This window comes from Sinocyclocheilus anshuiensis, unplaced genomic scaffold (assembly GCF_001515605.1).
Source record: "Sinocyclocheilus anshuiensis isolate Anshui unplaced genomic scaffold, SAMN03320099.WGS_v1.1 scaffold447, whole genome shotgun sequence".
NCBI classification, from domain to species: domain Eukaryota; kingdom Metazoa; phylum Chordata; class Actinopteri; order Cypriniformes; family Cyprinidae; genus Sinocyclocheilus; species Sinocyclocheilus anshuiensis.
This window is the reverse complement of record NW_015552615.1, coordinates 2,900,728-2,913,094: the sequence shown is the minus strand read 5'-3', so window position 1 is coordinate 2,913,094 and position 12,367 is coordinate 2,900,728. Positions and strand designations below refer to the sequence as shown.

General features: G+C 36.2%; 1 protein-coding gene across 1 annotated transcript; it reads right to left on the bottom strand.

The window, feature by feature from the left end:
- Nucleotides 1-434: 434 nt before the first annotated feature.
- LOC107666048 (growth/differentiation factor 5-like) lies at nucleotides 435-5,130 on the bottom strand. The gene is made up of 2 exons (XM_016457140.1): nucleotides 4,506-5,130; nucleotides 435-1,387 (listed from the first exon to the last, which is right to left on the bottom strand). The coding sequence occupies exons 1-2, from the start codon at nucleotides 5,128-5,130 to the stop codon at nucleotides 525-527; spliced, it is 1,488 nt and encodes a 495-aa protein (XP_016312626.1). The 3' UTR covers nucleotides 435-524.
- Nucleotides 5,131-12,367: the final 7,237 nt, after the last annotated feature.

Genomic DNA, 12,367 nt, shown 5'->3' with positions numbered 1-12,367 from the left:
TTAACATAACATTTTCATTTCCGGTTAATTTTACTGTAAAAATAAATTCATAAAAATAGGGCACAATGTACTGTATTAATATGAAGGAAGTTTCCATATTGTTTTTTTTTTTCCTTTTTTCTTTCTTTCTTTCACATGTATTTTACCTGTATTTTGGATTTTGCATTGGATTGGGTTTTATAATTAATAGAAATGTCTATATAATTAATAAACAATGTCCTACTTCCTTACATTCACATTCAAATTGCAATTTTGCTTGCTTACTCGATTCAAATTGAAGAGTTAAATTTGAATTTAAAACATTCTTAGTTAAATTCTGAATGGTGCACAACCCTCTTTCATTTTGAATGCAAGTATATAAGCTAATGTTTATTAAAAAAAATAATAATAATAACATTTTAAAAAAAGGTTAACAAAAAGGAAAAGTTTTGGCCAAATAACTCTTGACAAAGGAAGTCTGGAAGTCATGAAGACCCAAAATGTATCTCTTCTGGCTGCTCTTTGACAGTCTTCAGAATATCTCGCTACCTGCAACCACAGCTCTCCACCACCATGTCCTCATACTGCTTGTACACCACATTATTGGCCGAGTCAATGTACAGAATACTGATAGGGCTGAGTCTGGTCGGGACGCAGCAGGTCGGTGGCGTGGATCTGGGATCCATGGAGTTCATGAGAGTCTGGATGATGGCGTGATTGGTAGGCTCCAAATGCGAGCGGATGGGAAAGTCACAGACGCCGTCGCAGTGGAAGGCCTCGTACTCCAGAGGCGCGATGATCCAGTCATCCCAGCCCATTTCCTTGAAGTTGACGTGCAACTGCTTGCGGTTGCACCTCTGTTTGGGGCTCTTGGGGGGTTTTTTCCCACGTGGCAGCGGTGCCCGCCGCATCCGCCGCTGGGTGAAGAGGTACTCGTAGACGGTCTTGTTGTCGTGACCCGAACGGGCTTTGATCTCATTGTAAAAGAGCCCTCGCTTTTTCGTACGGCCAAACACCACAAAGAAGGCTTTTTCCTTATTTTGCCTTCCCGCCCGACCCAGGCCGAGTAATCGCAAATCAAGCAGTCGGCCTTGATCGACTGCGTCCAGCTCAAAGCAAAGCTGAGGAGCGTTTCTGAAGTTCTTGAACAGTTTCCAGATGTCAAACACTTCCCAGTACGGGGCACTATGAGGGTTGATACGTCGAGTCTGCAGCAGGACGGGTATGTGCTTACCTGAGGCACAAGAGTACAGTCTCAAAGCTGCCATGCCCTCAGTAAACGTGGCCTTGCGAAAGTCCATGTGCTTCTTTCGGAGGATGCGCAGCTCTGCGCCTAACAGACCCTCCTTCTCCATTGAGCTGATGTTGAAGAGGTACTGCTGACGCCTCAGGAGGGGCCCACGGTCATCTGCAAAAGTTAAGGTCAAAGGTCAATAAAAACAGCCCTTGAATTGCTTCAATAGTTTCATTTTAAAACTTAGTTCTGTTAAAAGCACAACACAAAAAAGTAGTATTTGCTTTCATGTACCATTTTTATAATAAGTCCATGTTTTTTGGATGTTACCATGGTAATACCAAGTTTTTGTATGGTATTATGGTAATGTTGGATAGTTTTGGACATCTGTAATAGTATTACCATAGATTTTAGATACAAACTATGGTACTACCATGTTTTTTTTTTTACATTTACTGTTGTAATACCATGATTTTATGGTCATTTACCATAGTAATACCCTGGTTTTTGCACATGCTATCAAGATAATACAATGCTGGTTTTGTCTGTACTATGGTAATACCATGCGTTTTGGATATTATCCATGATAATGTTACCATTTACCATGGTAATAGCCTACTATGTTTTTGCACAGTAAAAATATTTTTTATTTGGATGTACAATAGTGTTACCATGTTTTTTTTGTATACAATATCATGTTTTTTTTATCATTTACCATAAAAATAATATGATTTACCATGGTAATACTATGATTTTGCACTTGGTGTTAGGACAACACAATGATTTTATTTGGATATGCACAATGGTTGTATCATGTTTTTGCACATAATGTCAAGGTAATACAGTGTTTTTAACTGGACAATGCTTTTTTGGTCACAATACTGCTGTTTGAAGTAATGCCATGTTTTAGTTCACATGGTATCATTATAATACTATGTATTTTAGACATTTACCATGGTAATACAACGGTATCATGTGCAGTAAACACCATATTACATTAATATGGCAATCATTTAGTAACATGGTATTTCCATCTGATACCATCACTGTACTTTTTGAAAGGGAAGACATTTAATTAAAAAAATAAAATAAAATAAAAAAAAGAGTAAAATGATCTTTGATCTTTGATCACTTTGATCTTTTCTAACAGCACTGCAGCTAATTTTTTCCACAATCAAAGCTCACACATCGTGATTGTGTGTGTGTGTGTGTGTGTGTCTAAGAGAGAGCACTTTCTGAATGCAATGCAATGCAATATGAAGGCAGTGCATTACAAAAATCAAAGGTTTCATTTTATCCAAGTTTGCTTTCAAAAGACTATTAAAACCAGACGACCTCGGCCTGGAGACCACAACATACTGTAAACACAGCATTATTATCAACCTGCAGCTATTTACCAGTGGGCCTACCACCGTGACATATGGCTTTCACTAACATAGGCTGAAAAGACCATCTGAAGCGCATGGAGAGGGGCAGAGAGAGTGCAACTGATTAGCGCTGTATGAGTGCGTGTTTGTGTGTGTGGAGATATAAATTACACTGAATGGATGTACAAAGACATGATGTGCTTTCCATTTTTAAACAAAGAAATAGTTATGACTTAGAGCAAATGTTAATACCAAAAATGAAAATTCTGTCACCATTTACTCGCCTTCATGTCAATCCAAACCTGTATGACCTGTATGATCTCCAAAAGGAGATATTTAGCAGAATGTTCCAGGCTGCTCTATTTCATGCTTTGAAAGCGAATGGAGAACTAACATTTGTGCTTCACAGATGAGGTCATACAGGTCTGAAGCAACAAATATGAGTAAATGATCATCTGTAGGGAAACTTTTCCTTTAGGTGACGGAAAAATGCATGCATTTCTTTCTCGGTGTCTACAGAGGATGTGGTAACTATAAATCTGCAAAGGGCATTTCACACGGCATAAACTAAAACCATTCAAAGTTTCTGAGGAGTCAACTTTGGAGCTACATAAAGCAGGGCCATTTAAATGCTGTTTTAAACTTTGAAAAAATAAAAACATATTGAGGCCACCTACTTGTAACCGGCCCAGGAGTTTATTTACTTTAAGCAGAGGTCCATCAAAAGTCTTATGCCAGATGCATATTGACACAGTTGGTTTGGGTCAGAGACCCGGATTAAAAAAAAACGATTGTGTCGATTTAGTATGTAGTGCAAAACCAAGCAGAAATAAGATGTTTTCAAAATATATATCCACTGACTTTTCTTTTGTAGAAACAGAAAAGGCCAATTTAGCGTAAATGCAGTAGACTTCAAATGGGTAGTTGATGTGACATTTCAAGCAGCGACAGCAGTATCCTGCCATTTGAAAGGCCATAACATTTTCCTTTGCAAGTTTTATTTTGATTGTCGTACTTCCACTTTTTTATGAGCTTATTATTTGAGAAAATATATGGAATGTAAACTCTATGGGATATTTATTATCATAAATAATTAATTTTTCACACTGCCAGGCTATTGGGCCTGCAAAAATCTTAAACATGATTAAAGATAGTGTGGCCACTTACTACAACTAAAAATATACACTTCATCTTATAAAATCTATTTTAACCTAAAATCTTTATACTAACTAGCTAACTAACTAGGTAAATAGTAATTGGGGATAGAAAAAACTGATACTGGGGCTAGTTGTCTCAAGTGAATATTTCAGTGAGTTTTTTTTTTTTTGTTTTGTTTTGTTTTTTTTGTTTGTTTGTTTGTTTGTTTTTTGTTTTGTGTTTTTGTTTTGTTTTTTTCTTGTTAAGTTTCACCATCATAGTCCAGGAAAATAAGTCTGGCATGTTGTCACAATATATGGGGTAAGTTGTCACATTACAAACCTGATATTAAATAGCTAATCATAGACTTTTCAGCTCATTTTAAATAGTTAAATTAGTATAAAACAAAACAATTCATGAAACATCTACTGTAAATGTACCAGAAAACAAATTCTAATTAATAAAATGTTACATATAAAAAAATAAACCATTGTGATTTTATTGTTCATCCATTTACCCAACTATAAAAAAAAAATTTTTTTAAAAGTAAAAAAAATATGAAAATCATATAAAATATAACACGTTAAATATTAAATATTTGCAACCAACAAGGAAAAAAGGAAGAAACACTTTTTTTTACAATTCAGACTTTTGATTCAAAACCTCCTTGTTACTGAGATACAGCCCTTGTGACAATTTACCAGTGTGACAACTTGCCCCGGTTGTCCCTATAATGTGCATACAAAAGAACTCTCCAATGCAAAGCAGAATAAACAGGGATACCATACCTTGTCCTCTATCTACAAAGCTGGTGATGGTGTTGGCCATCCCAGCCTCGTGCAGGACACTAGTATTGACCTCTCCGCTGGTCAGTGACCAGTACAGGGACAGCATGTAGTCATGGGGCGTCACTAAAGGGTGTTTGGTTTCCTCGCTGTACTCCAGCTTCATCGCTCGCAGATGCGCAGGTGCCGGTGCAATGCTTTTCATCACGCCAGCATTGGTCTGACCAGCCCTGATCGCAGCCGGCGCAGGGGATTTCTGCGCAGAAATTCCTTTGTGTCCCGCTTGGTGCTGGATGCTGGAAGAGGATGCGACTCTCGCCGCATCCTTGGGTACCCAAGAGCGCGCGGCCTCCCTGCGCCCCAAACTCACAGGGACCGCGGCGCGAGCCGGGTTACCCTCGGCCTTGATCAGAGGTGGACCAGCGCGGATGCGAGAGATCTTGGCGTTGTCTGAGGGCTTAACGAGAGTCGTGCCGTTGCGCGCCACCGGTAACCGTGGATTGGCTTTGGCCGTCCCGGCGCCTCTGTGACCGGCCACTCCGGCGATGGAGAGCGCTTGCGGGATGGAGTCCAGGTATAACAGAGTCCAGAAGCCCAATAAAAGAGGGAGACTAGTCAGAACTTTCATCCTCTGATCTTCCTCTGAGTTTCGGTGATGGAGAAATGACCGACGGCTCTACCATGAACGGGTCTGGAGAGGTAAAAATGAAGCTTTGGAAACGTCTGATCGATTATTCTGCGCAAATCATTGCCATGAGCCCCTCTCTTCAGAACCATAGTGATCCAGCTCTCTGTCGGAGTGGAGATCCAGGAGTAGGTACACAAGCGCAGTGTCTCTCGGTGAAGTCCAGCGGTTCTGCTTGATATCTTGTAAGAGACTTGTTTAAAATCCCACTTTTTCCAAGAGGGAAGGATGGCGTAATGCGCTCTCTCGCTCACTCTCTCTTTCTTTCTCCGAGTTTGAACGTGGTCCAGTGAAAACAGCACGCGCACACGCACACGCACACAAACCTGCAGGTGCTTAAGTTGCGCGCAAACCTGAGCGCAGGAATTGGAAACGGAATTCCAACGCAAACGGGCTTAATTACTCTCTGATGTCATGCTGTCCAGATTTATTCAACTGCAATAGTTCTTCTTAAAGCATGAGTCACTGAATACATAAAACCAAAAGCTTTGCATTAGGTCACCAGAATAAAGCACTGCTTAGGGTCCTCGAGCTATGAGCCACGGGTCAGATCTGGTATGCAAAAGGTGAACGATTTTCACTCAATAATCGATACATTTCACAATTAATTACAAAGAAACAACAAGAAACACATTGGAATGACATTTTGAAATAGAAATTCTTAAATAGTACTTCTTAACTTAACTTAGGTTAACTTACATCACTGAAAATCTTTTTTAAGGGTCAGATAATCGCACCTTTTCCTGTATAACCAGGAAATCTAAAATAATAATAACATGTGTCATATTGCATATTCAATTATAATATTAATTATGATATTACTTAATATTATATTGTGTCTGTAATTTTGCATATTTATTTCAATTAAAATAAAAAAGTAAAATCAAGAAATAATATAAATAGATAAATACAAATAAGTCAAGATAAATAATTAAATCAATAAATAAATATATTAGATAAATATATTAATGAATAGAGTAAGTAAACAAATAAATAAATATATTTTTGAGTTGAAATTATATTATGTGAGCAGAAAGCTGCTATCAGCCAATCAGAATCAAGTATCCCAGAGAGCTGTGTAGTAATATACAGGTAGTTTTCAGAAAGCATTTTTTTTAACACTAAAAGATCAAATGAGGTGAATGGATTTAAAATTCAGTTAAATATCGTCACACTGGTGGAAGGTCACAGGTCATATGACAGATTTTAGGTTTCTGGGATGTAGAATCTGGCACTGCACTCTGTTTCTTCTCAAGCTCGACCATACATTCATATTTAAGGCCTGTGGAGAAAGAGTTTATTTCCTCAAGTCAAATATATGGACTATTGGTAACGCTATGCTAGACACCCACACACACCATTCCAATCCTTCCCGGACATTAAAAAATATCCACCTCCGTAGACAAACAGAGGAGGGAATGGAGTGTGTTTCGGATTGTGCAGGTGAAGCTCAGGACACACACACACATAAACATGCTCATCCAGGGGTGAAAACCTCAGCGCTGGCCAGCAAACTGAGTGAAGGCAGCACATTTCAACTGTCTGAGATGTTTGTCTCTCGGGATGTTTTCAGAAGGACGGAGGAAACATGGCCTGTGGTTTAACCCACACCCAGACGCATGGATCACCAGGAAGAGTTCTTCTGTGTGGATATACAGTCTGAGACCACTAGTGAAAATACTTCTTTTTTGCATGTTTCTAATTTAATACAAATGTTGAATTAATCATTATATTATTATATCATTATCATATTATTAATAATAAACTACAAATAATAAATTAATAAAAAAAACATCTAAAAAGGCCAGAGCACTTCTGGAAAAGCATTCTTTGGACGGCTGAAATTAAGATCAACCTGCACCAGAATGATGGGAAGAATAAAGTATGGAGAAGGCTTGGAACAACTCATGATCCAAAGCATACAACATCATCAGTGAAACATGGAGCAGTGTGATGGCATGAGCTTGCATGGCTTCCAGTGACACTGGGTTACTGGTGTTTAGTGATGACGTGACTCTGAAGTGTATCATATTACACTTTATAGCTTCATAGTACAAATGGACAATGGCCCAAAACATACAGCAAAAGCAACTCAAGAGTTTTTGAAGGTAAAAAGTGGAATATTCTGCAATGGCAAGTCAATCTCCTGATCTCAACCATGTGGATATACAGTCTGAGACCACTAGTGAAAATACTTCTTTTTTGCATGTTTCTAATTTAATACAAATGTTGAATTAATCATTATATTATTATATCATTATCATATTATTAATAATAAACTACAAATAATAAATTAATACGTTATTTTGTATTATTATATTTTATTGATACATTTTAATATTGTTTATTATAATTGTAATATTATTCTATTAATATATTTTATTTATTATGTGTTTGTTATTTGTATTATATTTCATTATTATTAATATAAATAAAATGATGTATTATACATTATTTGATTATTTATTTTATTTCATTATTAATATGAATATTATTAATAATAATAATCATCATCATCACTTAATAATAATAATAATAAAACTAGAAACAAAAATATATATTTATTTATTTAGTTTATTATATTTAATTATTAATACATAGTATTATTTAATATAAGCTTATTATTTTATTATTTATTATATTTTATTATTAATAATAAACATTTTATATCATAATGTTTGTTTTAATGCTGAAATAATTGTAACAATTTATTTTAGTTTTTATTGTCCACTGCGCTGGCTGATATTTGGGCCCAACTGTACGTCTTTGACCCCCTTTACATTCCCTCAGATTGCCTGCTACGCTGCTATCTTTGTGCAGAGAAATGTGCAGCTGTCGAGGTGTTAGATGTTGCAAAACCATTCTCAGGTGCAGTCGTGGACAAACGTAATATAAAGGCCTCTTGTTCTGGAGAAGCCACAGTTTCGACATTCTGCGAATATGCATGTGCTCTCGACTCCACCTGTGCTGTGCTGTGCTGTGCTTCATCAACTCAAGTGAAGTTTAAAGAAAAGAAAAAAAAGTCTTTTTCATTGACTTTTCCAGATGGCAATCACGACTTTAGGTGTCTGTGTATCCATGTTTTAACTGCAGCTTGTTCTCCTCACTGACAGCATGATGAGTGTGTTGTGGAAACAGCGTTGTTCATTCAAACATGTGGGCCACACTATTCAAACAGACGATTGATTGAGCTGCTGAAAGACTTTTCACAATGACAGACTGACAAAAAAATGCAACATTGCCCCCACTTGGACAATTCAGGCTATTACTTTAAAAAAAAAAAACAAAGGAAGAAAGAAGGTAGGCTACTACATTTTCAATTCAAACGTCTGTGGGGGTTTAAACACTTTATAACAATCTAAACGAAGAGACATTTTATATCATAAAAATACGTAACATGTATACATAATCAAAAATGGGGAAGACGGGTAGTTTGGGTTAGTTATTGATAACGTTTTATTTCCCATTAATTGTTTTAGTTTTATTACAGTTATTACGGTTATTCCGGTATAACGAAAGTGGTTCATGTGTCGTGCAAAATCAAATCGATTTAAAATCTTCTGAAGCGATATGATAGCATGTGAAACAGACTGACGTTTGTTAAAAATCCTCAAAAACTACTTTGCAGAAAATGCCTTGTGCTATATTTTTTGGTCTTTTAATTCAATGTAACAATATACCGATTTCTAAAAATGTCTCTAAAATGGCCATTTGTGATTGATATAATCAGAAAAACACGACACTTGTAAATTTACAGAAGATCTAGAAAGGACTAAGACGGATTTACTTTAATGTCTTCAACGAACCAGCAGGTGGCAGTAAGAGGCAACTTTTCAAAAGCTCATCGGCTGTGTTCAAATATGAACCAAGTTTCTATAGTGTTTGATATGAACACTAGTGTACTGCTCCCTAAATACTGTATTCTGCTGTACCGTTCTACTTTAAAAGCATGTGAAACCGTATGCAATGCACACTACATTGAGGTCATGCGACCTCATGGCCTTGTTTAACTCAGCGAGTGGCATCCATTTATCCTCTCAAAATATTTTTAGCATTTTAATCGTTTTGCCTGCAGTGCCTTTAAAGATGTACAAGGTCAACATCCTTGTACACTGGAACTGCTCAGTCCTATCTTTGTTTGCTTGTCTTGTTTAGGCTACTTTCCTTGTCTGACATGTTACTCATGTCGACCAGAAATTGAATATTATCATAGCTCTGTGATACACACAGGCTAGACTTTGCCAAAAAACATTAAAAAAGGCAGAAAGACCCACAAACAAACAACAACTGAAGTCAGCTGCAGTAAAGTCCTGGCAAAGCTTCACAAAAGAGGAAACCCAGTCGCTGCTGATGTCCAGGAGTTCCAGACTTAAAGCAGTCATTGCCTGCAAAGGATTCTCAACAAAATATAAAAAATGAACATTTTATTTATGATTATATTTATTTGTCCAATTAAATTTGCTCCTGAAAATGGGGGGACTGTGTATAAAAATTGTTGTAATTCCTAAGCATTTTATGTTATATTTTGGTTACATTTTTTATTCCCCATGTGACAACTTGTCCCAACCTGACATTATTTAAGAATACCCTTGTCCTAAGAATTAATCTGTTAAAAACTACTGTCATTATGTAGTTACAGACTCTTATTTGTGGAATTGTGACTCATAATAATCTTAGTTAGGCTACTGAGATTTTAGTGACAACTAGTTCTGGTCTTCCTTATGTTTGATCTAAATGTAGGAGTTACTTTAAAATGAGCTGAACTAGTAGCAATGAGAAAAACACTTAGCAAATTATAAAGAGCGTTTATATGACAAACGGTCGTTTTCTCCAGTCTTTTGCTCCACCTCTTGCGTAAACAAACCCGGTCTGTAGTTGAAAGTGAAAAGGCACCATTCATCTTCCAATAGGATGGCGTAATACGTGACAGTTTGAACATGTTTTTCTGATACACATTCAAATGCGCAGCAGGAAATGTGTGCGTGTTAATGATGAAACTGTTCCATGTACAATGAGGAAAAAAAAAAAAAAAGCACAATATACTTTCTTGTGTAGTCCATTCAACCTGTAACCGGAGGCATGATGTTTTTTCCCCAGCAGATAAAAGATAAACTCATCATGGAAACAGTCAAAGTTTCTATCTGCATTAAGATATTTTTACAGCACAACGTTGCCAGATATTATCAAACACAAGGGAATTTCCCCATGCAAGACATTTAATCATATCTGTGTTACTAAACAAGTTTTAGTTGGTTTTCCTGAATGTCTTAACCAGCTGTTTGTGCTGAATTTACCTCGTTTCTCTTAGACTCATTCAGGTCTATAAACTGAAAGTGTGAGGTCAGAGAGGGCATGCGTTCAACACGCCCTGTCATTAACCATTTTAATGTTGCATTATCATACAGATGATCACTTAAAATGGTTACTTAAAAAAAATTAAAAATTAAGTATTTAGCCTCTATATCAAGCTTAAAAATATATAAATATCATTGCGTAACAAAATATCAAACCAAATAGCATATATTTTCAAATGAAAGGACAATTCTGTCATTTACTCGCCACCAACTTGTTTCAAAACTGTATGAATTTAATTTTTATGTAAACTATCTCTTTTAAAAAAAAAGTGCAAACACACATATGAAAAGAAGCGTGGTTGAATACTTTTTGGAGCCACTGTATTTGTTTTTGCCACATGATTAAGCCTGGGCCTAGGTTAAAGAATCCTGTCAATGTTTCTAATTTTGTATTTTTATCCTTCAATCCTAAAAGAAAACTAAGAGTCTTTATTCTCTTGGTATGCTCATATGTTTTGTTAGCAAAGCAGACAGGCATCAGCATGCTGGATAAACACACACACACACACACCTGCTTACAGTCATTTCTCTAGAGGTGGAAATTCCCAGGTTAACACTGAAGCAATTCGATTACATATTAAAGACTGTCCCGTTATTCAAAGTTCATCTATCACAAACAAGTTCATGTACAAGCAAAATGCAAACCAAACCAAAGCCCTGCGTAAGGCCCTTTAGTACACACTCAAACATACAGGTTCTTCACACTTGAGCTTCACCAAGAGCCTGTAAATAAAGAATTTTCACTGTATAAGGACCTTCGAGTTGCTATACGTTTCATTAGGGGTTAAAAAGATATTGAAAATATATTTTTTACCTACAAAAAAAAAACAAAAAAAAAAACAGTAAAATATAGCAATATTGTGAAATAATATTACAATTTAAATAAAATATTTTCTATTTGCATATATTTTAAAATGTAATTTATTCCTGTGATGCAAAGCTGAATTTCCAGCATCATTACTCCAGTTGTCAGGGTCACATGATCTTTCAGAAATCATTCTAATACGCTGATTTGTCACTAAAGAGACATTTCTTATGTCAGTGCTATTATCAACAGTTGTGCTGCTTAATATGTTGGTGAAAACCGTGATACTCTTCTTACCACAATGGTGGCTCAAGTATATTCAGTTTTAAAGAACCATAGCAAAAGCACTTTTGCAGAACTAATCCCAAAATATTGTGCATGGAGTATCCAAAATAACAGATGAATAAAAACCAGACCTTTTTTTCTTGACAAACAAAACATCAAAACAAAACAAACACTGATCCTCAATGTCTGAACCCAAACCACAGCTTCAAACTCATCTACTCGGCTCATGTGTAAACTGAAGCGTTTCTGATTTCATACACTCTCCTTTTCTATCTAGTGTCTAGTTTCAGTGCCTTTCTATACCATGCAACTAATTCTTAACTTGATTCAGGTGTGCATTAAAGAGGAAGGACTACTTGGCATTACAGCTTAAATGTCCAATGATCCTTAACCATGTCTTAAGAAATATAGTGATGCAACATTTGAGGATTTCTATGGAAGAAAATGCTCAAGACACCTTTGGTTATGTGCATAAAATAGCTTTATTTTTAACAAATCAGAACCTGCATGCAGAAATCAATGATTCATTGACTTCAACATTAGATCAGTGATTTCATCTGGATGTGACCAAACAAAGCTGCAGATTTTTCTTTTTTTTATCATTTTACACCATGCTAGTAATGCACAGCTCATTCACGGTCCCCTTAACTAATCCAGAACATCCTTCTACAAAACATAAATAGATTCGGCTTAAAAAGTCTAAAAGAAATAGAAACTCTTACAAAAAAAAAAAAAA

What these genes read in the sequence shown, in the direction of transcription:
- LOC107666048 (XM_016457140.1), bottom strand. Translation starts at nt 5,130, where the DNA reads ATGAAAGTTCTGACTAGTCTCCCTCTTTTATTGGGCTTCTGGACTCTG. An exon ending in CTTTGTAGATAGAGGACAAG is followed by an intron (nt 1,388 to 4,505) that starts GTATGGTATCCC and finishes TAACTTTTGCAG; the next exon opens with ATGACCGTGGGCCCCTCCTG.